At 41.2% G+C, this 26,920-nt stretch overlaps 1 protein-coding gene across 4 annotated transcripts; it reads right to left on the bottom strand.

Annotated features, from left to right (window-relative positions):
• Positions 1-226: 226 nt before the first annotated feature.
• MMAA (metabolism of cobalamin associated A) lies at positions 227-26,796 on the bottom strand. Of its 4 annotated transcripts, XM_040063634.2 has the most exons (9): positions 24,768-25,520; positions 16,836-16,899; positions 15,764-15,835; positions 8,580-9,023; positions 7,428-7,550; positions 6,186-6,356; positions 5,775-5,860; positions 5,269-5,418; positions 227-3,961 (listed from the first exon to the last, which is right to left on the bottom strand). In XM_040063634.2, exons 3-9 carry the CDS (start codon positions 15,789-15,791, stop codon positions 3,674-3,676), a joined length of 1,290 nt encoding a protein of 429 aa, XP_039919568.1. In that variant the 5' UTR covers positions 15,792-15,835; positions 16,836-16,899; positions 24,768-25,520; the 3' UTR covers positions 227-3,673. The 4 variants fall into 4 exon arrangements, with proteins under 4 accessions (XP_039919568.1, XP_039919569.1, XP_039919567.1 ...); XM_040063635.2 differs by lacking the exons at positions 15,764-15,835; positions 16,836-16,899; positions 24,768-25,520 and adding an exon at positions 26,769-26,796; XM_040063633.2 differs by lacking the exons at positions 15,764-15,835; positions 16,836-16,899; positions 24,768-25,520 and adding an exon at positions 9,323-9,588.
• Positions 26,797-26,920: the final 124 nt, after the last annotated feature.

Genomic DNA, 26,920 nt, shown 5'->3' with positions numbered 1-26,920 from the left:
TAGTGTTTCCCTAAATACATTCTCTATCAACTTTTGTTCAATCTTTCATCAACATTTTAGAACAGTCCAGCAGGAATAGTTACAGAAGCACTAGTCTCTGTGAGAATGTTTTTTCTCATTTTAACTCATGGAGTATGTTACTTATTGACTGTGCGTCCAAGGGGGAGCAACAGAGCACTCGGAGAAAGGAAAATAAAGGGGAAATAAGGATGTTTGCACCAGGACAGAGCAAGTCAGTAATTGAATCTTGCCACACTACAAAAGGAAACTTTAGGAAGGGAAGTGCATACAGTTTAAATAAATAAGTTCCTTTGTATTCTTTAGCTTTACTCAACTCCCCTGCCCCTAAATCTCAAACAGCCAAGGCATTGCAGATTTCACAAATAAACAATATATGTGGGGAGAACACAGAGGCTGCAGCAGCATGCACAACAGGAAGTAATGCATTTACTGAAGGCAAGGGCAGATTAGATATCAAAGGAAAGTTTTTTATTACTTAAAGCAGGACATTACAACAGAACAGTAGTCAAGAAGGGGTCACTGGGTCCTGTCACTGAAAACAGAGAGATTAGATATGAAAGGAATAAGTCACACTAAGAGCATGAACTTGCTAAGAGCATTTTTTCAACCTTAAGTAACGTGGCTGTAAATATACGTGGGGCTCAGAGTAAAGACTACTGAACTGTAACCCTTACACTCTCTGACCTGTTTCAGAGTTCTGGGTAAATCACTTGATCTCACCACCCTTGTTTTTTCCAGCTGTGAAACACCAGCAACATCTATTACACAGGGACCTGGGGAAAAGTTTCACACTTACAGACAACTGCAAGACTTTGTAGGAAATGACTTTGTGTACCCAAACAGATTATTCCTTACCTCCCATACTCATTTGTCTAACAGTTTGTCATACCTCCAGCTACAAACTTCATCTTGCTATTGGCTTCTCATGAAGTTATATTATTCTCCCATAGTATTCAGCAGTAGCTGTGGATTTAAGTGTTAACATGAGAGCAGCTTGACAACTCCAGAAACTATGAATATGTCAACATCCTACTCAACAGATTTGTTTACTATCTTTTTTCAGAAGCCTGTTTACTTGAATAACAATATTTTACTGCATTTTAGCCAAGTTAATCCCACAGAGCTAAAACTGATGTGCCAGAAAGGCTCTTCCCTGTCTTGGGACACAGTGATTGTTTAGGGAGTTGTAGCTGACCAGCTGAAGCTCTGCAGTCCTTCTGAAGACAATGCAACTGCCCAGCCCAGGAGAACATGGGCAAAACTGCACAATTAATTGAACAGCAGTTGACTCCAAAACACATTACAGCAAAATTTTACAGACTGTAAAATAAACTGCTTCATTACCACATGGAAGGGTCAGTTCAGTTTGCACAGGGCAGCTTTTAAGTTTGGTAGGGGAATCACTGAATAACAAAACTGAAGCATTAGGCATAACTGAACACCTAAAGAAGGCAAATCAGATTTTGATTTAATGCTCTGCTTTAAGAGGAAAATGCAGTTCAAAGAACCTGCTTAACCCACTGCACTTCTGCTAAGAGTTCATTTGTAAATTAACAGTACTATAAAAGAAGCAACAAAATGAGAAAATAATGATAGCCCATGGCTTGAGTGGATCAGCAGACCTGTATCCAGAAAACAAATACTGAAGAAGCCATAAAACATATTCTGCTTGAGCAGGTGTCATTTAAACAAAGCTGCAGGTTCTGTTTCACTGCCTTGGCAGCTCATGTATAACAGAGAAGGAAAACAGCAGTCCCTGATGACAGAAGAAGAAGTAATGACCATAAGGGTTTGATCTAACAGATAAACACAAATGAGGTCACCTCAAAAACTGTCACCGAAAACAAAGGGACTATCAAAAAGTTGAGAACACACCAGTTAAAATGCTGCTGCTCCCGTTAATTCATTTCCCACCTGTCATTCCTTCTACAAGGTACCATAAAATACAGTCAGTATTTAAAGCTGAAAGGACTCAAAGGACACAAGATGCTGCTTTTGGTTTGGGGCGCTCTTTGTCATATTCAATAGAGGTTGTTTAAATGAAAAAGAAACTGTAAACACTGCATTCCTCTCACAACGGTCATAACAAAGTCACCGTGTCTCTGCCACCCCGTACATTCCTTCAGCTGCTTCTCTGTAACTGATTGCAGCAATCCCAAAGAAACAGGAATTAAGGATTAAGAAACAGCAGTAAGTGGCCATGGCTCAGAAATTCTGACAGTTTAGGTGGTGGAAACCACTAACACCAGCTATCCCAGTGCAAACTTTCTTACCCAAGAAATGCCTCAGCTGCATGGCCCCCAAAACACCACAGTGTCCTTCTGTAGAGTTTCACTGCAAACAGTGCCTAGCAGGCAAAACTGCTACGACAACTGGGACAAGGGGAAAGGAAAGAAAAAATTATTGTGAGAGGGAAAAAACAAAATGGAAGCAAACATCATGAAGGTAAAAAGAGGATTTAAGTAACCCAATTCACTGCTATACTGGAATTGGGTTGCCAGAAGCCAAACAGGTGAAACTGAGCTAAAGTCACCATACCTTTTATGTACACATCCAGAACATCAAAACTGTGAAAATCATCATGTCCAATATATTTCTTTAAAAATTAATTTATCTAAGCATCAACAGGCTCACAAATTCTCCTATTTTACTGGTTTTACTGTCAGGTCTCCAAAAATCAGCACTTTTACACTTTATCCTTTACATTTAGTAGGTACCACATGAGCTCTGCTTTCTAGATCATGGATCAGGAAAATGTTTCCTCCAGATTTTTCTCAAGGGAAAATAAAAAATAAAAGTGCTTTTCATTCAAAGTAGTCCTGTCTTCTGCAAAAGATAAAGAAAAAATACCAAACACACTTGGCCATTTTGTTCAAGTCCAAAAAACATCAGATCAAAAAACAACAAAACCATTACTTTTAGAGATAAATTATTCTAGTATAAAGGCATTTGCTATTAAAACATCATGGGTAACATTTGTTCCATCTGATGGCTGCATGTAAAATATCTAACTACATTTTGTTTTTTAACGAAACATCTATTTTGAAACCAGGATGGTTAAAATTCCCTTCCCCTACTGTACAGCGTGTAATAACTAACTACAGCTTACAAAGAGGGACCAAACACCACTATGTTCTATTTATATGCATACAATTTATTTAAAACTAAGGCTGTGGTCTGGTGCTGTCAGGCAGTCCAATGCTCTTGCTGTCACTCAAGGTGAGGAAAGAAAATGCAATCCATTCTGGCAACAGCTGCTGCTGTATTAGAGTGGAACGCTGCAGCGTCAACTGCTCTGAGATGACCCCACAACCAGCATCAAACCCTGCACCACGACAAACCTCACTCTCCTGCCCTCCCAAACCCATTCCTTTCACATGGATACCCGTTTTTTATCAACAGATCTATGGCATGTACAAATAGAGGATTTGGAAATTCATTTTTTTCCAACACAGTGTGCAGTAATCTCTCAGCCAGTGTTTGGATTTGTCACGATCGCAGCACATACAGAATCCAACAGAATTCTTTTGCAGAGTACTGGATTCTGTTCCTGTCTGCTGCAGTAAAACATCTGAACCCACACATAGGAAAAGTGTATTTAATGTCCACGTTTACATAAAGCACTTAACAAGAACAGAGCAGGAAACAGTGCTTAGAGACCATCTTTGAATGCCTTCAGCAGCAGGTCCGCTGCCAGCCCAGGAGACAAGACTCCTCTAAGAACCTTTTCTTCCAGAAGCGGGATCTTATCCTTGACTGCCAAGTGACTCCGGAAATGCTCCAGCATGTTTTCCTGGATGAGGTTCCACATCCACACTTTCTGCTGTTTCCGTCGTTTGGCAACCAGCTCGCCGCTGGTGAGCATGAGCTCGCGGAACTCGGTCATTTTATCCCACATATCCGAGATCCCCTCGCCGGTTTTGGCAGAGATGCGCATTACCTGGTGGGTCCAGAGGAACTGTTAAAGCCGAGGCAGCTGCTGGCCCTGAGGCTTCCATTATTGGATCGGGTAGATTGTATGGGAATTGAGAAATGGGTGAGGGAGGCTTCCTTCACTACTTGCTTCACGAGGCTCTGAGCATTTCTGTGCCTTCCCCCCGCACCTGCCCCCCCCCCCAAATTTGGGTTACTACTAACTACGAACAGACCCTTAGATCCATACTATTTGAGATGTTTGTCCATCTGCTTGTTATGAGAATAATTTTTAGTAAGTCCTTCAGCTGAAAGGTACATTATTGCTCTTTTACTTAAATGTAGAGTTAAATGCATATTCTGGTAGCTACTCTTTTGCACTTAAAATATGCCAGAAACGAGGCATTTTGACTATTTTTTTTTTTTTTCTGCCTTTGCTTTCCAGACTGGGAATTAATTTTGCCAATAATATTTCAGACATCCAACACAATCTTTCAAATTGAACAGCCTGGTATTTTTTGAAAAAGCTTCTCTCCTTTTCCACACTTACAAAAGAAAGGCGATTACTCAGGCAGCCCAGCTGACTTAAACCCAGCTTAATGGGTCAATTTTAATACCAAGGTAGAACAAACGTCCTTTACAGATGGTTTATTTATAAAGGAAGTGAGAGTCTGTGTGTGTGTGCGCTTATTCTATATACAAGTATTAAAAACTAGTGCTGAATCTTCTCCTTAAAAATCCACCAAACTTTTCAGTAGATAAAATACAGCATTAAAACTGAAGGCCCACAGGATGACAATTCCAGCTACCTAGGCATTTTCCTTATGTGAGAAACAAAAAAAAAAATTAAAACAATAAAGGAAACACGTATACTAGTGATGAACAAAGACAATCATAGGCTTCAGAGGCATAAAGGAGGGAGAAGCAGACTAAGGGACATCTTTAGATATGCAGTTTACAAAAAGCAAGTAAAGTTTGCACCACTCCTGATGTCAGCAATAGCTCTGCTAGCGCAGAGACTGTAGCTCAGGGCAGGAGCCCTGGGGAGGAGGACTGGCTTTGCAGTGTTTCACGGGGCACACCTTGAGATCAGAGGTGAAGCACAGACAGCAGCAATCACCTCTCCAGCACAGAGACTAAACAACCAACTGCAATTTTTACAAAGAGCCCAGGGAGACCAGGACAGCTAGATGAGAAGATACCAATCTTAACTTGTTCAGCGCATTTTCTGGGGAGGGAAGAAATAAAAAAAACCCACCCAAACACATCACCAAAACCCAAACAAAACCAAACCAGACCCAAAGAGCCCCACAAAACACAGGGACATCCACAAACCTTTGGCCTCCAAATCTTTGAACGCTTGCGAAGCAGCTTCATAGCACTGACGTACTCAGCCTGGATCCTCCGGGCAGGCACAACTAAATCACCATCAGCCTTATTGATAGCAACCAGGTCTGCCATCTCAATGATGCCCCGTTTGATGCCCTAAATGCAACAGGTACCCAAATCAGGAGCCCCTAGAGGGACTGTGACATGCTGATTCATCACAGAAAGCAGGTCAAAATGCTTTGGTGGTTTCCAGTTTTCTCCCCAGAAAGGTATATAACTAGTAAACGTGTCAAAGTTAAACCACAGAGTATCAAAAATTTACACCCTAATACTTTTAAAAATCAAAAAGGGATTTTAACTGTGCAGTAAGTGGACTACACTGAAAATAGTTAATAATAACAGTATAATGGACAAAACACTATTGATATGGACTTTCAGCAGATATTGCATGCTGAATTAAAGTTTCTCTTTCGAGCCCCAGGTAGTAACCAATAAGAGGAACTGAATAATACCTGTAATTCATCTCCACCTGCAGGTGGTAGCAGTAATATGAACATATCAACCATATCAGCCACAGCAAATTCTGACTGGCCCACACCTAAAAAAATTAAATTCAGAATTTACCACTCACTACCAACTTTCAGTCACATTAATGACAGTAATCATGGCAGATCCCAGCACTGCCCCACAAACAAATCCCACTAACAAAACAAAGACAACAGGAAACACAACAGTTTCGTAAAACAGGAACAGATATAGGAACAGAAATACAGGACTAGAAAATAAGACAGAATCAGCCTTCATGTTCAGCCAGTGACCATACAGGAAAACATGAGCAAAATCAAGGCAGGAAGTATGCAATTACTAGCACGCCTTATTTTCATATCACAGCAGGACAATCAAAGCAAACCCTAAGCACATACCTACTGTTTCCACAAGAACAACATCGTAGCCTCCTCCTTCACAGAGCAGAATGGCTTCATTTGTGGTCCTGGTGACACCTCCCAGTGTCCCACTGGTTGGAGATGGCCTGATGTACGCATTCATGTCTCTCGCCAACTCAGTCATCCGTGTTTTATCACCCAGCAGGGAACCTTAATGTTAAATTATTTCAGAAGTGTAACACAGCCAAACTCCCCCTCCTCCCCCCACACCACCAAAATATCAGTAAGGAAAGACAGATCTCTTGTATAGTCAGTCAAATAAGAATATCCCAGTCATAGTTGCTCAAGACTTAGCTGAGGACTAGGAAGCTACTGCTTGGTTCTTTTACTTAAAAGCTGGGATGGCCTGACAGGCAGACCTTACTGTTACCAAATAAGAAAAATCTGTGCTAGTTCAGAAAGAATTCTACAACTCCTGAATGGCTTTTTGCAGCCTATACACATCAGACCACATAGCTGATTCTTGTCTGTTCCTGCCCAAAGGGACAAATCTCTGCATTATGATTCTGACACGCCTTGATGCTGGATGTTTTGTTTTAGGAGAGCTGACACGTGTCCCTACCTTCCTTCTACTCAAACAAACTGCAAATCAGATTCAGCGAGATCTGCGCGCTCGATGCACACTCCAAAAGATGAGAGATGCTCAGTTCTTCCCACTACTGCACTCTTGCTGTCACATTTTGCTATCCTACTGATGCATCCTGAAGGCATGCATTCAAGAACACACTCTGTCTTAGCTCCACATCATTGCAATGCTCCAGGTAATTCTTTATAAATAGTAGCACAACTTTAAGAGAACAGAAGCTCGAAAAATTAATGATGCTGCCTGGCAGCTGCCCCTTATGAAAAGATCAAAATTATTTGTGTCAGAGATAAAACGAATCAGGCATGGTCAGTTTGTAATTTCCCTACAATTTTTTACTGGAGAGTTGCAGGTCACAGCTTGTCATCAGTAATCCCGTACAACTTCAAAAAAAATTCAAATTTAGGAAAAAAAAATGTAAGGCAACATTTGAACACTAGAAAAGAGGAAATCTGAAAGAATTACAACACTGAGACCTGTTTCCCAATTTTGTGTCACATAGAAAAAAAAAAAATGAAAACTTGATTTGTTTTATAATTTACTGTTAGGCACCAAACTTTCTTACACTTGGCCCAAAGAGATACTTCTGTAGTTGACAAGGTATTAGGAACTTGACTCAAACTTTAATTCACACTCACCACCACTTGTACTAGAGGAAGGGTCTACAGCCAACACAGACACTTTATGTTTTCTTTCCGTAAGCATTTTCCCAAAGCATTCTATGAAGGTTGATTTTCCAGCACCAGGAGGACCAGACAACCCTAAGTAATCACATTAGGAAGAAAAAAACCCATCTTGTTAGTCAAATAATACATCTCATGAATACCATCAAGTTGATAACAACTTATACTTTAATACAGCATCACAACAAAAGCAAAAAAAAGCTATTCCAAAACAAAATAGGAGTTTGGCAACACAGCAGCACTTCAGCACCCCTCACCCTAATGCCACCAACATAACATTGGGTTTATCCACATCTATTTTCTCCCCTCCAAATAAAATTACTTACACTGTATGACTCATCCTTCAGAACTTTCAAAATGTTATATATTAGAACTGGATTTTTCAGATCTGCTATAAAAGAAACACTCCAAAAGGAAAAGCAAGCCTTTACCTTGAAGAGCTGTTCTTTCAAAAAAAATGAGGCCATTTATTTGCATGTCAAAGCTCACAAACTAAGATTAGCACCAAACTTTTCTCACTCCCACGCCCCAGTTCTTGTTCTTACTACCGTTGTACAGACAGGAGAGATGACAGCTGGGCATGACACATGTTAGCAGTCCATCTCTTTGTCAGGGAAAAATATTTTACAGCTTCCAAGAGAAGAAGGTTTAAATCTCCTTCAGCTGAAAAGCAGGCTGCTTAACAGAGGGCCACACAACAGGAAGGTGCACATTTTTCTTTCTGTAGACTAAAAAAGGGATTCAGGAAGTGTTCAAGAAAAAAACTCCTCTGGGAAAAGACCAGGCCTGCTTGACTACATCTTTCCCTAAGTGTAGATTACATCTGCATCAATCCACAAACTAAGTAATGTTTCACCTTATAATGGTTACAAAACCCACCCTGAATAACACACTCCCAAGAGGCAACGATAATTCCAAAAGCATTTTCAAAAGCATTTTTCATCTCAAACCATAATTCCACTGGACAACAGAAGTAATCTAGATTGGTTATAAACCTTAAAAAAATAAAGCAATCCAAGACCACAGACAACAAACAACAGTGATAATAAAAGGTGAGGACAGTAATTACACGTAAGCAACTACTAGGCAAGACATAAAAGGACTAACCCACTCTAAAGGCAAGTGGCTTTCCTTGATTTAACTTTTCTTGTTCCCTGTGGTAGGATAATACCTTCTGAAGGAGCACCTGGGCTACTTTCTTCTTCCTACTCTGAGTCGATTCTATAAGTGTAATGGCCTCGGCTAAACAGGCTCTATGACCCTGGATTAGCCCTTGGTAAAGCCTGTCTACAAGTCTCTGCTCCCGGTCACAAAGTCCCTCGACTTGCTGCTCAGGGGCTGCTTGCTGGCACAGCTCTCTCCTCAAACCATTTGATGAACAAATCCATGCTGTATGGCAGCGGTGCGCTGGCCCCAGAGATCCAACGCCCAGGGAATCTGCTCGGCAAGCGAAGCGGAAGGTCACCAAGTAAGTTCTTCTGGAGAAATACCATCGAGGGAATCGCAGCAGCAAAGAGGGGATCTTCATCCTCATGTCTGTTCGCAGACACCCTGAAGAGAGGGAAAAACATTTTTACTCTTAAAAGCACTTGTAAGTACTCCCAAGTTAAATTTATGTACACCAGTGATCATCAGCTTTTATTTCATCTGCACCTGCACTGCCTTGAATAAAAAAATGACCGGCCCCTTCTCTCATTAAACAGACAAAATAGAAACAAGTTAGAGAATCAAAAGCACAGCATCTCTTTATTATCACACTTCATAAAAGAATATATCCAAAAAGGTACTTTCAAATAAGCCTCTGAGAGCACACGCAGCACACCACAAATCCAGGGACAATCAATCCTTACGCTTATGGAAACGGCGGTGTATTCTAGTCTGACGGGCTACTTTAAGGCTGTTTTTAACAACTACTCGTGATGACGGCATATTTACACATATTTCCATCGGAAAGAGAGGGGAAAAAAAAGGGAGAGGTGGGGGGGTAGTTCAGACACAAGAACATTTGGAAACAAACAGGAGGCGCTGGAGTCTCCCCCGGCGCCCGGGCGGCCCCGGCCCCGCTCCCGCTGCGGAGCTGAGGGCACGGGAGAAGCCCCGCTCCCCGCAGCGCCCCGCCATCCCGGCACCTACCGGAGCCGCCCGCTCCGCCCCGGGAAGTGACGCCCTCAGGACGAGCCGGAACCCGCTGTCCCGCTGGGAGAGGGGCGAGCGGGGCCGACAGGGGGGTGCCGAGGGGCAGGGAGCTACGGCGCCATCCCCGGGCCCCCCGGAGCCAGGGGTGCAAGGCCTCAAGGCTCAGGTCTGGCCATTCCCTGAGCACGCAAACTTCCATGGCCGTGGAGTCACAGTCTCCCCCCGCCGGCCTTACAGTAAAGGATGTGTCAGATCATAATCTCTCTCCTGATTTAGATGTGCCCACTTTGAATCTGTTCGTGGCGATTTACTAGTCCTCCCACTTGGCTTCATACACCAGGCAGGGAGAAAAAAAGCTTAAATCCCCACATATGCTTGTTAAATCACATTTATTTCCAGCCCTAATAAACATCCTCTTAATGTCTCCTGTCGTGGAATGTTGGTTTCTCGTGAGGCAGTTTGTTTTGGTTCCTTAATTATTTTTTTTTTAAACTCCTATGATTTCTCCATTCATCTCACCACCCTTTTTGTGCGTGTCTTCTTGTTAAAGTACACAGATCTATTTCCCATAAATGTAAATGTACAGAATTCACTGGCTGAGCTGTTCCCAGTCCCTTGCAATGTCCTGCAAAGACTTTCACAGTGTCATCACATGGACAGTGAAAATTGCAGACTATTAAATAGCAGAAGGTTTGTTCTGAACTGCTGAATGCACAATTTAATCTCACTGCTGTTATTCTGGTCCAGAAGATGATGATACACAGAGAACTGAATGCTTCAGGGCTAAGAAAATATGCAATTTTGTGTCCCTATGAGCACGGGATGAAGCCACCACAGCAGAAAGAGACAAGAAGTTCCATTTCAAAACAGCCTTGTGAGATCTTTCTGTATAAGTAGATCTTTATTCACCAGAGTTAGCATGAATCACTGTAATCTCTTCATTAACAAGCTTTCTAAGGCTCACTGTTTCAAGTGCTGTGCTTACACCTAGGTAGCACATCCCCACTATTATTTTAATAACAGCAGAAACAACAACAACAAAAATTCTACTACTGCTTAATTGATCATTCAGTTTATCCCCTTTGTGTTCTCCCAACTTTGAATACTTTTGTCAGTGACCTCGATGAACAGGCGTGCAAAATTGAGGATTTCATCAGTGCTGAAGAGGAGAGGGGATTGTTCAGTTCTCTATGATAACCTTGTGGACTGGAATAATAGGAGATTAAAGTGTGCACTCAGCAGTTCAGAACAAAACTGCTGCTCTTTTTTTATACAGCCCATCAGCTGTACTGCCAATCTGATATGACCACAAACACGCATAAATGTGCTTTAGAGTCAGTTCTTGCAGGAAGATGTTTTCAGGACTTCGCACACTGGTGAGGTCTGGAACTCCAAATTGCTCAGCTCATCCTCTTTTTTGTTCCCCTTTGCCCCCAGCTCTGTTATTCAACAAGTTGGCTTTTCACAGGTCATAGTCTCAAATACCAGATGTGAGAGGAAGGCTTCCTATGGCCTTGTCAATTATGTACACCCTTTCTTTCAATAGTCTTTCATATATTAGAAATTACATACGGGTCTCCTAGAACTATGTGCTTCTCTACCACCTCTGATTTTCTTTAACCTCATCCAAAATAGGCAAAATACTCCCTCCCTTAGAGGCTGGTTCATATCTAGACTCTTCTTAATCTACATCCTGCCATACTACACAGTGTTCTTGTGCTTCTCTTATCATCTTTTAATGTAAGCAACTGAAGAGTGGAGTTTTTGGTTATTACACACAGCCCAATAAACTTGTGCTTTCTGATCTCCAATACAGATTTCTCTTGGCTTCTGTATTCTTTATCCATTCATCATTAATTTACTTAACATTGTTGCTGAGCTATTCAGGTGGGTGATTTGTTAGCATTATACATCAGGCTCTGTTTCTCCATTTTATTAAAAATTATCTTTCAAATTTGGGGTGGGGGGAGTGTGTTTGTGGATTTGGGATTGTTTTATTAAAAAATTAACTCATATCCTGTGTTCCCTTTGCTTCTTTTCCCCAAGGGTGTCAGAAGAATAAAAATGTGCACCCCATAGTTATTCTATCACAGTCTGCAAATTTGTCCAAGATTTAAGAAAAGTATCTGTTTTAACCCCCTTGCTCTGAATTTATCCCAGTGTTGAAGAAAAGGGTACTGCTGGTAACTCATGAAATAGCAGTCTTCCTTCTGAGCCAATAGTAAATCAAACATCCTGTAAAGTGTTATAAATACTGTGCCACGAGCTAAAGGTGCAGGGAGGCACAGATATTCAGGCAAAATATACAGCTGAATCCAGATCAAGAATAGAAAAAGACCCTTCTGTAACTTCTCACAGCAGGAATAGTATTAACATTAGAATCTGCCAAATTCAACCATGCAAATTTACATTCTAGCTGGCTTCCCCTTGCAGTTTTAGTTGGATTAGTTCATTCTTTCTTCCTCTGGCAACACTGATTTCCTTGCTCCGTTCACCTCCTCTTTAAGGAGCCTCAAAGTAATCTTTGTGCTCATAATTAATACAATGATATTTAATATAGCCACAGATATTTCTTTACAGCAGTGTGCTATAAAGGCCAATACAAAACCATGGTCCCTGCCACGGTTACAAACTGAAACTGCAGTGGTGATTGAAGGACCATTTGCTCTTTATTTCAGAAGGCACACCTCAATTCATTTCAGTTTTCACAGAAGCGGAGAAGCTCGATCCAACCTCCTCTTCACAGCAAGACACGAAGCAAGGTAACTGCTGATTACAGCCTTCCTTTCAAGAAGAAAGGCTAAGCTTTTCAAGGACAGTCTTAGCACTCTAGACAAAACGTACCTCCTGCCTTATATTAAAAGATTATTAGATATCTGAAAAAAAAAATCACTAGAAAGCATATTCATAGCTGAAAGTTTGCCTGTTGAAATGCAAATCAAGCTCAGGCCTCAGATCTGCAATTGTGACTCAGGCAAGAAAATACCAGAAAAAGAAGTCCATCTCCCCAAAAGCTCTGCAAGTGCCACATCAACAGGTGTTTGCTGACTGTGGGCATCCCAAGGTTCTTCTACAAAGGCCAGGACGGAGCAGCAGGACGGCTGCCTGGCTAGGTGTGGAGAAAACAGCCTTTCCACAGCTTCCCAGGGTCAGCCACCTACACAGAGGGGACAACTCTGTGGCTATACCTGGTGGTGTCAGGGCTGCTGGAGCTCAAAGGCCTGGAAAAAGAAATTTGCTCTTTGAGCTTTGGCTGAGACCTACAAGAGAGCATCTGAAAAAAGCAGAAGGAAAAATGATCCTAAATAACTATGGTTTGTATTTATGTAACATTTTTATAAATGAGGGAGCTGAAGTTTCGTCTCAAAACCTTAGAGCAGCGACTTCAATATTTCCTTGTAGGTATGAACTGAGCAGTGATTGCACGTTAGTGAGAAATTACATCAGCTGTTACAGGAAAGTTTTCTACTGCTTATGCACAGGTTTTTTAACTGCCTGATGTGAAATGATTTTTTAAAGGGGACAGATAAAACCATCTTTTCTCATAAAAAGCAACCATCTTATCTGTTTGTTTTTGGTTGTTTTTTTTTTTTTTTTAAAAAAAAAAAAAAAAAAAAAAAAAAAAAAAAAAAAAAAAAAAGGAAAGTAAGACATTTATTATATAGGGAAAGCCCCTAAACGTTATTCATATACTACTACTGGTTGTAAAAGCCAGTTAAATAATGTTCTCCAAGACTGGTTCATCGTTAAAACTATGAGCCTGGAAGAGCAAGTCACTTGCCAGTAAAATATTATTTCTTTTTCTTTCAAGTAAAAAAGCATTTAAAAGGTTGGCTTAAAGAGTATGTTTTTCTCCATGGCCACCAATGACTCATGATATCAAAATATTTCTCATGTAGTTCATTATTGCACAGCTGAAAAGGAAATCATTAATTGCCTCCTGTTTTTTTTCAATGCAGCAATGAAACCATAGCAAGCATATTAGTAAACATAAAAAATATAATACTAACTGACACCTGACCTTGCTGAGACACTCTCATTCCCAGCTACTTTTTGCTTAAGGAAAGGCCTGATTGGCTGCAGTTTCTAAGTTCTGTAGTTGCCAAAACCTCAGTCCTGAGCGCAGGACTGAGACTTTCAAGTGACCAAATACAATCCTCCTTCCCTCCAGCGCAGGCTGTTAAAGGTTTATTAAGTCAGTTTGAAGTGAGCACAATCTTCCACACCAAAAAGTGAATACTGTAGTTCACAAGGTGAAGTATACACTGGGGCAAGGAATCAATGATGAATGCATAACTCAATTTACCATTGCAGACAATTTGAACATTGAGAGTGAAAGCATAAATCTCTCATACATTCAGGTGTTTCTCCCTGTATCTCCAGCAGCACTGGTGCTCAGAGTTCTTTGTCCCACGTTGAGTGCCTCAGTAGCACATGAAAAGCACAATTGGTAGAAGTGAGATAGTGGGGAGAATTATCCAGAGGAACATAACATTGCAGCAGAACATATCAAGCCATTCTCTGTTCCAAGATGACACAGCCAAGATGAAGACCAAGGCCATGGTAAATCTGATAGGATTCAAGAGTGAGATGCAGGAAGAATAAGTGTTTCCAGCTGGGACCAAACCTGTGGTGTGAACAGGGAAGGCTCTTTCTGGCAGGCCTCCCAAGCACCTTAAACATGAGGTACTGTTTAGCATGCTGGAAGTCCCTGTTGTGTAGGAATTTGTTTGCTTACTCTCCAACATGCCCACAAAAGCAAGACTCTGGTCTTACAATCCAAAATTGTGTGCGAGCTGAATGTCCCATTTTTCCAGGCAGCTGCCTGCAGCAGATGGGCATGAAAAGGACAAAAAGGGAAGATTCTGCTAAGATTCAATGTTGTATGATCAACCCACTCAGAAATACAGCATAACAGCATTCTAAAAGGCTGACTGACTCAGAAAGGGCTTGTTAAAAAGCCTTTTGGATCATACTGTGTGTCACTGCTTTACACCACAAAGTAAACAAACACCTCATGTAAGTACACCCTATATTTACAAAGCTTAGCCTAATGGTAGAAAATATTGTACCACAGCATTAAGATGAAAGAAGAATCCTTAAATAAGGCAAAAAGGAAAGCAAAAAACTCCAATGTCCAAACAACAAATCGTAACTAATGCAGTTACATGGGGAAAATTAGCACAGAGTATATGAAAAAAAGTAAAATATTTATTTTGAGGACCAGCTTATAAAGGTCCAGAAGGGAAATTTGGAATAGTTTTGCTCAGAAGTTGGTATTTTCATCTAATTGCTTTCCCAATTAAGTCCGTGTTCAGAAAAGAATTCTACATTCAAGAAGCATCCCCATCTCAAAATATCATTATATGATGTTGCAAGAATTAAAGCTGTTCCGCCGGGAATTCCCCCCCCCCCCCCCCACTGGAAGTTAGCCATTCATTTGTTATCTGCAAATTTGTGTTTATCTTTAGTGCAGAGGAATAAAACTGAGAAGTCATTCCCGTGACTCTCACCACGAGGCTTCCTTTCCCTCTTCTGGCCAGAAGGGGAAGCTAGCGCTCTGTGGTTGGGTCACACAGCCGGGATGGATTCCGAGCACACGGGAATTCGATTCACCATCAGCATCGTAAATCTGCTCTGTCTGGCCACGGCAGGATTGAACTACCTGAGGAATGTCAACGCGCTGAACATTTACTGAGAGTGCCTTTCAGGAGGCTTCAGCGTGTAAAACACGAAATCCTCTCTGCAAGCACGGGTTCCATCTCAGTTTGGAGAATTATTCACAGAACACCAGCAGCAAGTGGCTGTAACCCTGTTTAGGAGTCCCTTACAGCAAGTTTCTGACTTCCCAGCAGGATTTTGCTGTTGTTCTGTCTCTGGTCACTGCAGCAAGTCAGGGACCTCTGTGTAACATAAGGCTTATTTAGAAATGTCATCTTATTTCCCCACCTGAAGCAGAAACAAAATACAAAGCATACATTTCAACCACAATTCTGCTGCCGTGTTAAGATACCTGCTCAGAGTATCAGTGTGGGAAACAAACAGAAAACTTTATATGAAACATATGAATAGTTGCCTTGTTGCATTAATGCAATAATAATTAAAGGATTTTGTTTTATTGATTAAAATGAACAAAAGAAATCTGCAGTACTCACAGCTAAGATGGCTTGTGGTTATCAGCATCCTTCATCCTTTTCAGAGCAGATTCAGCTGCATTTATTTGATGCCTTGCAATTTTAAATATGGAAGGGGATAGACTGAGGGTTTGGTTTTTTTCTGATCAACTATTCCATTTCATTTTCTCAGCATTAAAAACCCAGCTGTTTGAGTTAAGCTAATCTATCAGACATGTTAGATGGTCCTTCCCACAGTGCTGTGGAAATAAACAGCAGCAGTCAGATGCCAAAAACTGTATCTAGGTCTGTCCAAAATTTCTAGTTCTGTATCTATGTGCGTGTCTCTAGTCTGGCCTAGACTCAGGCTTTCTGCCATTTCTGGAAGGAAACTTCCAGGAATACTTCACATCTAGGAACTTCCAGGAATGCTGTGTCTTGCTCAGCCAGAGGCAGACTACTCAAATGGTTGGTGGATGAAACGTTAAAAAATGAACATAGGAACTCTTGAATACAACTCTGTGTTACACCCCCCCCCCCCCCACCCCCCCCCATCCCTTGTCCCTGTTTGCCATTTATTCCAAGAGAACATATCCCTGGTGCTGCTTTCTTCTCGTGAAGCAAGACAGATACTAGAGCAGATGCTGAGTGTGTCAATGAGAGTGCAGTCACCGAGAGTGGAGGTCTGACAGAAGGCCTACAGCCCATTAGTTTTTAAAATTAATCTAAAAGGATGGAATAAGCAAAAAATTGCTAGTGTTGCATTAAAAATATAAATATACAGGAGGCCTCCCTCCTGGGCAATCTCTCCCCATAACCAACCCTTTCTGCTGCTGACTTCTTGTATGTACTTACTCTAAACAAAAAATAATTACTAGAAACTCAAAGGATTAAAACAGCAGTTACTTGCAGAACGAGGTCTTTCTTGAAAGGAAGGGATATTGATTTTGTCTTCTTATATTTTATACCAAACACTGAGCTATAAAGAATTTTTTGCTAACACCAAATCAAATAAAAAAAAAAAAAAAAAAAGCAAGAAAATTGGAGCTCAAGTCAGAGCTCTCAGCTCTTACTCCAAGTTTCAGAATCACACGCCAATGACATTTCACCTTACCAGCGCTCCTGTTCCAGTGAAGGAAAAGTAGTCATTCAAATCCATAATTCCTTTAACTGGTGTTCTGGAAAAACAACATTTCATATGTTAAAGTCTCATGCTACCCACCCATCTAGTTGTGGAAAGCATAAAAATTCTGGTATCATCTCCTTAGAGTGAACCCATTCTTGTAACTAAGCCTATGAAAAGAGTAAAGGTGGCATCAACAATCTGTTTTAATGACAGTGTTTGTATCATTTCCAATTACACAAGCAACACTTCTCCAAAGTCACTAGTGCCCTGCCATTATAGCTGTCACTGCTTCTTCAGGCTCGCTGCCCTGAGAGCAAAGACTGTGTAGGTTCCTCTTAGGAATATTGATAAGCTTCAGGAAAAGCTCTTTTCCAGATGGTCTTGCATGAGGCATTCGTACTCCAGCATTCCCAGAGATGGTTAAATGCTCACACAGAACACACTCCTGAGCAGAAAGTGAGTTTGTTACTAGGATAGCTGTCCAAATCAATATATATTTTTAGCTGCAACTCATCTTTGACTACACAGGCATATGGAACAAGGAGAAGAGGGGGAAAATAGCTTTGCCTGCTTTATATTAAATCACTGTGTCTCAGTAGGTATGAAAATATATTCAGGTGACAAAGGCATCCTCAAAATCTCTGACAGAATTCAGTTCTTCAAAGTTCAGACCAAGCCCTAAACTCTCTCAGCACACAGCAGGAAAGCATCCAAGAAAGCATCAAGAAGACCTTTGCTATTCCCAATATCCATTTTTCTAACCTGTCATTGACAGTCTCCAATGACCAACTCTCCAAAACCTATCCAGATAACTTGTTAGTGTTTAATATCTTAACTGACACGAATTTCTTGCCCCTGCTCCCAATATTAGACTCAATTTTATTCTCTGTAGTTTAAGCCTGCTGTTTTTTGTACTATTCCCTGCAAAGCAGAGAAAAGGAACTGAACTCTTCTTCCTCAGAGTAGCTATCTATACATGCTTCAAAACCAGGTTTGACCCTTTCCATTGATTTTAAAGCACATTTTATTTACCGAGATGTTTTAGAACAAAACTTGGTGAGCAGGCAGGTTCCTCACTTGATTCTGCCACCAAGCACACAAACACTCCAGCATTAGTTACTGCTGACTGCAGTGTCCCAGAGGCTCAGACAGCAGGGCAACAAGTAATTCAGCAAAGGTTACTTCTGAAAACCCTTTGGTCAGCTTTTCTGGAAGAAGACTAAAAATGCAGACCTAATGCCAGTTATCTAACCACATACTTTCTTAATTAATACATTCTAAATAACAAAGACCACATTTTAAAGTCTGACCTGTAAAAGAAAACTCTTTTTTGTTCCTTATGATCTAAGAAAAAGATGACAGCACATGCATTTTGTTCCACTGAAATGAGAGTAAATTAAAAACAAACAAACAAACAAAAAACCCCCACCCAACTTTTGCTTCCTCCCTTTAAGGCAATTTTTCAACTTTTTAAACAGTAACTCTCAGATGCTTCTTGGATAAATGTTTTGACTCTTATTTTAAAAAGAAGAGTGAATACATACCAAACACGACTTCAGGAGTTTTAGTGTCAAAAAGTATCAGAGAAACAGTCAGAAAAAAGAAAGGGCAACAACAACAACAAGTTTAATCCAAGGGGATAATCTTCGTGAATTAGATTAATTAATCTTTTCTGAGCACTAATCTAGACATTCCACATGATCAATTTCCAGGAGATATAAAATGTAAAATTTTTAGCTCAGTTGTGTAAGAGTCCTGAGATTAGGCCAACTTTTTCGTAGAATCATTGCTCATTCTCACAAGAGCCTTATGAAAGCATCATGAAATGATGAATGCCTCAAGACTCCCAGAAAAATATGATGGGACCCCGCTGCATTTCTAGTGGAGTGCCAATCACTACAGGCAAGTGCAAAAGGCAATGTAAAATACATCGACATAATTCATAACTATAAAGCAAACTCATTTTGTAGCAAGGCAGATTTTAACCAAATAGCAGAATAAACATTCAAACTACAAACAAAATTAATAAGTGAAACAGGGAATGTAGGGAAGCTACAAAATGCCTTCTAAATTTGACTTTAATCCTACACAAAGCCCTTCTGACCATCCCACACACCACTGAAAGGATGCAGGATGCAGCCAGCCCATCACCTGACCAGCACTTACTACACTTCTGCATGTGCATAACATGCACAAGGCTCAAATATGCTCCCAATGCAGCATTTCTGAAAGAATTTCTCACAAATCTTTATGCACACAAAGTGATGTTTTAATTTTTCAAAGTCATTTTCCCTCCCCTCACAGCCCTTTGGCTTTAGAGGGATCTTTTCAGAGGCTGAAATTCATAATTCATCTGAAGAACACAGCATCTGTTCCATTGTGAGATCTCTCCCTGTGGCTGGGTCAGCTTTAGCCAGAGGGAAATTACATGGAGCAAGTCCCTTCAGATTTTTCCCTTTCCTCCCATAAAACTACAGAAGAATAATTCATTTCAGGGAGGTAGCAGGTAAGAAAGTGAAGCAGATCCCTGTACTCCCCCTCTGCAGATATGAGGACTTAAATTTCTCACCTGTTTTCATCCCGCTTTCCAGGAAAAAAACAAAACCCAAAACCCCAACCAAAAGTATTTCTTAAAAGCAGGAATATTATCTTACAGAATTTACCTTCTCCAGAAAAGGGAATTTTAAATTCTTTCCAATTCTATAATTTGTGCCTTAGTAACAAACCAGCAATACCAGGCTAACCATCTCGGACTTGTAGTCTGGAAGCTACATTTCTAAAAAAACCCACAAAAAATACACAGGCTACTTAAGAAATGCCCAACAACAGAAATTAAAATATCCCCCCTACAACTGTTTTCTTTTCCAGGTACACACTAAGTATCTTCTCATGGTATCACATGAACTCATACTCTATTTTTTTTCAGTAAGCAGGCCTTTTACTGTGCTCTCCAAACTTCTGTAAGCACAGAGGAAGAAAGGCTGTGGCAAGAAGGAGAAGGCTACAAGTACTGAGAGGCAGGAACTTCACAAGGAGCCTCCTGGTTCTGCATTTGAAAAACTAAAACCAGACACAGGATATAATCCATAGCCCATACGTTTGAAAATATGGAAATTAAGAGTGTCTAATTATTACATGTGCCCAAAGAGGATATCATCAGTCTATTGTTACACTCCATGGCATTCTTTTTGAGGAAGTAAGGCCAGCTTTCACAGACATACTAGCCAGCACTTAGAAGCACACTGCATTCCACCTCTGACAACTGCATATTTAATTTGCTACCTCACTGTTTTTCACTGCTTACTGTCATCAGAAACTTCAGATGACCAGAGAAACTTCGACCCTGTTTCCAGTGGTGCAGCTCCAGCTCTGTTCTTGTGCAAACACCAAAACCTTCACATGTGCAGGCTTCCACCCACAAGTGCTGCACATAGAACATTTGTGTCTCAGAGGGAATCTAGAGAAAAAGAGTTAAATGTGTAAGGCAACATCTGGTACCCGCCATTCATCCTGCATGTGGAAGCCAGTCACAACCACATTTCCCAAACTTGGGTGGCACTGAAAGGTTCCCAGATGGACATGACTACCAGTGTTAGTTGGGGTAGGCTTTCAGCTACACTCAGTCCCTTACAAGGGCTGTTTCCTGTTTATGTGAAAGGCCATGGTCACATTTTTCAGGCATTCCAGATACAATTGTAGAGAGAATGAATTTTGACTGGGCTTGTTGTATATCCCACCTGTGTCAGGCCATGGTAATTACCAACACAGGGAGACACAGTCATGTTTTGCAAAACACAAGAGGTGACCAGAACATGGAGAAAAACAGAGGAAGGCCCATGTATTCTGCATATCCTTTCATCCACTTTACTATCAAAGGAACAGTGCAAGAGCACCCAGACAACCCTGAAACAACAGTGAAAATAAACACCAAACAAGATCACTCAGTGTGGGTCAGGTGATGCTTTCCCCCCATTTTATCCAACAAAATGCTCATATGCAAGACCAGCCTCCAAGCACATTCAGCTGTGAAGTTCCAGGTCTGCCAGCTCATCCACCCACTGCTGCTGGCACAGAAATGGGCATTTCCTGTACTCTCTTAGGTGATGCTAAGAAAACCTGGCTGTGAACCTTTCCTTGCCACCATATACATATAGCTCTTTCTCTGTTTCTTCTTTTGGTTACTCACAACATGGATTAATCTCGGGTTTGTATGGTGCCAGCAGATCCTGTGAGGGAACGGGTGGCCCCTTACCCAAAGTACGCAATACCAAATCAGGGTCCCCATGTAGGAGGGAATACAGGTGACCTCACTCTTGGTAAGTAACAGCTGTGTTAATTAACCAATACAGCCTCACCCCAAGAGTAACAGCTGTATGACAGATGTATAAGGATGAGTGAGATAAAAGAGGGGGTGAGCTGGTGAGGGGAGGATTATCATGGAGGAGGGACTTCAAGGCACATGAAGCAGGATCCTGGGGAGAGACTCACTGCTGTGAGGTCAGTCTGGGTCTGCAGCCAGAGCCTGTTGTTGGAACCTGCAGCCACAGTCTAGCTGGGTAAAAGCCTGCAGTCAGAGTTTAGCAGGAAATAAGCAGCAGTCAGAGACTGCAAGGGAAACCTACAGTAGGAGCTTGCTGCAGCCAGAGCCAGTGAATGGTTGGAGTTAAGATCACTGAGCTGTGAAGGGGAATAAGGCAGGACCCTTTTTGTGCTGTGTTTAACAAGAACTCTGTGCCTTGGCTCATTTTTACCATCTAATAAGAGGGCTGCTGCGACATCCTAAACTCGAGGTTCCCACCTCAAGGTGACAGCTCAAACTGCTGTATGTGCCCCTGCCAACATTAAGATATCCCAGTGCTTTCCCAGGAATCTTTTCAAAGATGGTCAATTTCTAGAGAAAATAGTGGTTTTATATTTTGGTTGTAAGCTGCTTTCTATCAGTGTAAGATCAAATTCAACCAAAGATTGAATTTGAAACTTTATCTGTTTAAACTTGCTCCTGTGGCCTGGGGAAATCACAGGGACACCTGAGGCCATGATGTGATTCCTGAAAGACACAGTGGGTCAGAAAACTGAACAGCCCCAGTGCCCAGAATGTATTCTGAATTAGAGCCACATCAATCATTAGCAGTAGGGGTACAAGGAAACCCCACACCACAATTAAAAGCTACCTCATGAAAGAGTGTTTACTGAACTGCTCTCTTAGCACCAGATGAAAACCTTGTTCCTGGACTTCTGAGTCTCCAGAGCATGCAGATCAAGGTAGCTTCTTTCTGCGCTGCTTGAGAAAACAGCATGGCCCAAATCCAGCAGACAGAAGGATCAAGCTGTGTTTGAGAGGTTTGAAAATTGTAGTCAAACCATCGGCCAAATCACATTCAAAATGAAGCCATGCTTGGATCCAGTTTCCAAATAGTGCTGTTGCCAACACTATGGCCTATGGTGATTTTGACTTGAGGAGACTGGTCCGCAAACTTGGAGAAATATCTGATGGGACAGCAGCCATCTTTCAGTCTCCACACGCGTATCTGAAAACACTCAGGATTACCAAACCCTAAGTATCAACAGAAGGCAGAAGTGAAGGGCTCAGAGATGAGACAGACCCTGTTCTCCTGCCAAGAACCAAGCGCTCCAAAAAAATACTGAAGTGTTACTAGAGCATTGTACACATCAAGTGTCATTCTCCTGCTTGTTCTAAGCTCAGCTCAGTAATCTAAAGGAACAGCAGACCAAGAAGTTCAAAGTTATATTAGGAGAAAGGGGAAGGGAAAGTTATGCATACCATTTTTCTTTCTAGAAAAGCATGGTTTTACACATTACAGGGACACTGGGGGAAAGCTGCAACAGGAAAATCAGAGTATGCTTTACAAAGGCAAATTGTGCTCTTCCCAGCACGTCTAAGCATGTGATTGCTCCACATAAACCAAACTCCTTGAGGAAAGAAAGCCCGTCATATCATTATAGCTCATTTTCTATTTACTATAGTACACAATGAATGGCAGGTTTTTATCATTGCTATGAGATATCTTACCTCCTGTCTACAATCAGGAGCAAGTGACAGTGCTTACTTCTTCAAAATTAAACTACAGCAGCCTCCTCTGAGCTTTAGATTTAGAGTCTCAGATGAGCTGGCAGGATCATGAAGAGAACATACAGATTTTTCAATTCATGCCTTAGCAGCAGGATGAAAAGGGGAAATCAAAAACCAGTTCTTAAGAAGAAATTATCAATCTGCACGCATTAGAATAAAAGAGTCTCAACATTCCTTAAAGATGATTGAATCAAATTCCAGAATTTTGAACTGTTTGTAAAATTTGGGGGTTTGTTTGACATTACTTTTGATTACTTTGGTCACACAAGATCAATTAACAACATACACTGAGGATAATTTTTAACTACAAGGCATTAATCAAACCCACATAAAAACTGCACCCATTTTGTCCATTCCCTACAATAGACCTGCTCAGCTCTGTAACCACATCAAGCCCAGTGGATGCTTACACTGTCAATCTCCTTGGAGTCACTTTTGTGTTGGCAACAGGCTTTGATCAGGAGCCTGCCTCTCCTTCACCCCTGCCTCACGAGAAACAGTTCACCATACACCCCAGGGGACACAGCCCTCCCAGCTGAACCAGCTCCTACAGGTGGGCTGGATGAAACAGGAGCCACCTGTCAGCCCCCTCAATTAAACTGAGCAAAAGTGGGGAACCAGAGCCCTCTGCCTCAGCAGCTCCCAGCAGGTGAAGACACACAGACAACCTGACATGCAGCGGCACAGGGACAGCACATCCTGAGGATGACAAAAAGCAATTTGCAGAGTTCAAAAAAACAAGGAAAGTCATCCAGAATATAGAAGTCAGTGAGGGGAGCTTAGAGAACAGAAAACATCCCCTGAAGGACAACAAGGCAAGAGTGTCACTCTTGACTGAGTTAAGTCAAGGACAGAGAGGACCAGAGGAAAATAAGAGCCATTTTCCCTTCCCTCCTGCAAAGAATCACCAATGTATTTAAGAAAATGAACCGCGAGATGATGCATGTAAAAAATATACTGCTCCACCGTGGCTGGTGATGGTAGAGTTATGCTGTGTATCTAGGCAAGCATCCAGAAAAAGGTGACTGCCAGTTCATGGCCATGAATCACAACTCTCAAGAGCACACTAAGGGCTACAGTGTGCTCCACAGAACAAACCAGCAGCAATTACTAAAGAGAGCACCAAAACACAGCTAACTTCCAAGGTGTCCATCAAAGGTTTAGCGTGGGACAAGACAAAGGAAAAATCAAGGAGATAGGCACACCAAGATCCATATCGATTTCAGACACCTCTACACTGATTTATTGCCTTCAAACAACAATACTCACACCTGTATTGTTTAGAGGCTAAAAAAAGACAACTATAGTTGTCTTAAGATAATAAAGGACAACAGCTGCAGTAGCAAGAGAAGTGATTTCACAGAAAATGGCTTTAACAAAGTGGTTAATAAAACACAAAGCAATACCAGGTTAGCAAGCATGAAAAGATCGGGCCCATGATTATGATACAGGATATGATAAAACATGCATTGTTTTTATCCATACAGGTAAACATGACTACCTCTCTTAGCTTTCAACAAACCTTTTAAACGCTTACCAGATCCTCTTAAATGATTTAATAGTTATCTCCACTCAGGGAGGATTATCTGATTTCCAGCACTTAAAAGCCAAAGCAGAGATTTCAAAACACATTCAGCTCCATGGAATTATTTGTGTCCACATATATATACTGCTTTTCCTCAATACAGATATCCCTGTCTGTTCAAGTTTCTCCTAACAGGGACTCATCTTGACTTTTGAGTATTGTCTTCTGTGTTTAACTCTTTGTTCAGGAGACTAAATAGAGGAAACTATGAGGAAATAAAACCAAATAAGCAGCAGGAACTTACCTGGTTACAGAGCTGAACCCTGTAGGCTCTGTCCATGTTTTTAGTTCTCAACATTCTCTGTTTTGTGAGAGGTCAGCAAGAAACACTTTTCCTTTCTTTCTTGTCCTTTGTCTTTTCCAGCTTTCTGACTTCAGCTATCCAAAGCAGGGCAAATCAGTAGGAAGACTTCTTCAAAATGCTCCAAAAATTTTCTTAACAGCCTGAAACCAGCTTCCTCCCAGGCAACTTGTGTCCTACCTCCCATGTTTCTGGCTGTTAGTCTGCTGTGGTTTAACCCTGGCTGGTAACTAATCACCACTCAGAGGCTGCTCCTTCACTCACCCCAAGTGGGATGGAGAAGATTGAAAGGATGAAAGTAAGAACACTTGTGGTTTGAGATGAAGACAATTTAGTGAGTAAAGCAAAAACTGCACACACAAGCAAAACAAGGAATTCATTCACTACTTCCCATGGGCAGGCAGGTGTTGTGCCATCTCCAGGAAATCCGGGCACCATCACACAATTGTAACTTGGGAAGACAAATGCCATCACTCCAAACACCCCCTCCTTCCTTCCTTCTTCCCATTTCACATGCTGAACATCATTCCATATGTTATGGGATATATGTTGGGTCAGCTGGGGTTGGCTGTCCCAGCTGTGTCCCCCCAACTCCTTGTGTACCCCCACTCTCTTCACTGGGGCAGTGGGGTGGGAGGCAGAAAAAGCCGTGGATCTGTGTAAGCCCTGCTCAGCAGTAAGGAAAACATCCCTGTGTTATCAACATTAGCTCTTCCATTATTTTGAAAAAAACCTAACCCAGACAAAACCACCTGAGAGTCTCAGTTCTACTCCAATCCACTCACCTTATTTAATGAAGAACAGCTGAGATACTCTGTGCCATCATATGAAGGTACACATCATATGTGCCATCATATGAAGGTACACTTTTTCCCTGCACCTAATGTCTCCACACCACAAGCAAAAAGCTGGATAACAGATCATGAAAATATTACGTACCCAGCACTTCAACAGTATTATAGAAAAAGCTCGAACAGAAGGAACTCAGAAAAACTGGGATCCTGCATGTCCCACTTAATTCAGATAACTGCTGAAAGTTTCTGAGGCTCTGCAGAGCTACTATTTTCTAATTTTAATCCCTACTTAGGAAAAACGGAGAGGCATTACAGGCCAAAACATAAAAGACAGCAACATTCAGAGCAGTCACAACATAAAACTGTCTTTTCTTACTCCAACGCTTTTTCAAAGTTTTATCCAAACTTGCACAGGATCATCCAAATATGAAAACATCCAAGTAGAAACACTCCTTAAGACTTGCATGATGGATGGTTACAGCACTAATTAAAAAAGAAGTCCCTACCTCACAGCTGCATTCCATAAAAAGGAATTAAACTGTTGGGAACAGCTGGGAGTTTATGTAGCAGGGGCTGAAGATATCAAAACAAAAGGCAGTGCCTGAGAAGCAAACAGCATTCTTCCTCCTTTTGGTCATCTCTAAATTTTATTTATTTTAAAGACTTACATTTGTGCTATGACCACTTCTTTATGAAAAAGATACGTCAAGCTGAATCTGAAAAGAAATCAAAAATCCTGTTCTTGGAACGTAAAAGTAGCAGGTTCTTCTCCATGGGGAACTTTTACATGATGGATTTTTTTTTTCCCCTGAGCAAGGGGAGAATTTTTAATTTAAAAAAATGTATACTGAGCCAAGTAGTGGAATTACCTTTAAAAAAAAAAAAAAAAAAGAAAGAAAAAAACAAACCCAAAAAACCCAAAACAAAACAAAAACACACACACACACACACACAAAAACTCCATTAAAAAAAAAAAAAGAACCCACCAGGAAAAAAGGTAAAAAGAAGAGAATAAGGTGGGATTGACTTGTACTCCAAAAAAGGGCTATTATTCATTACAGAGACAGACAGCTGCATTTGGTGTCTGGCTAAACACACTGAGCTCTGCTGCTCAGCTTCCCCTCCTTCCTGAGTTTCCAGGGCTACTAACCTGTACTAATCATTATGTCTAAGCTCAGCACATCTTCGTTTCTAGTTGTTCCTCCTCCAAGACCACACCTTTATCTGGCTTGTTAAGAGCCTGCTAAGAAGTGGACAAGACAAGGTTTTAATCAAATGTAAGCAGTAACAACAGGTTTTATT

The sequence above is a fragment of the Hirundo rustica genome, chromosome 5 (genome assembly GCF_015227805.2).
Source record: "Hirundo rustica isolate bHirRus1 chromosome 5, bHirRus1.pri.v3, whole genome shotgun sequence".
NCBI classification, from domain to species: domain Eukaryota; kingdom Metazoa; phylum Chordata; class Aves; order Passeriformes; family Hirundinidae; genus Hirundo; species Hirundo rustica.
Note: the sequence above shows the minus strand (reverse complement) of the source record. Positions and strands in the feature narration are given on the sequence as shown.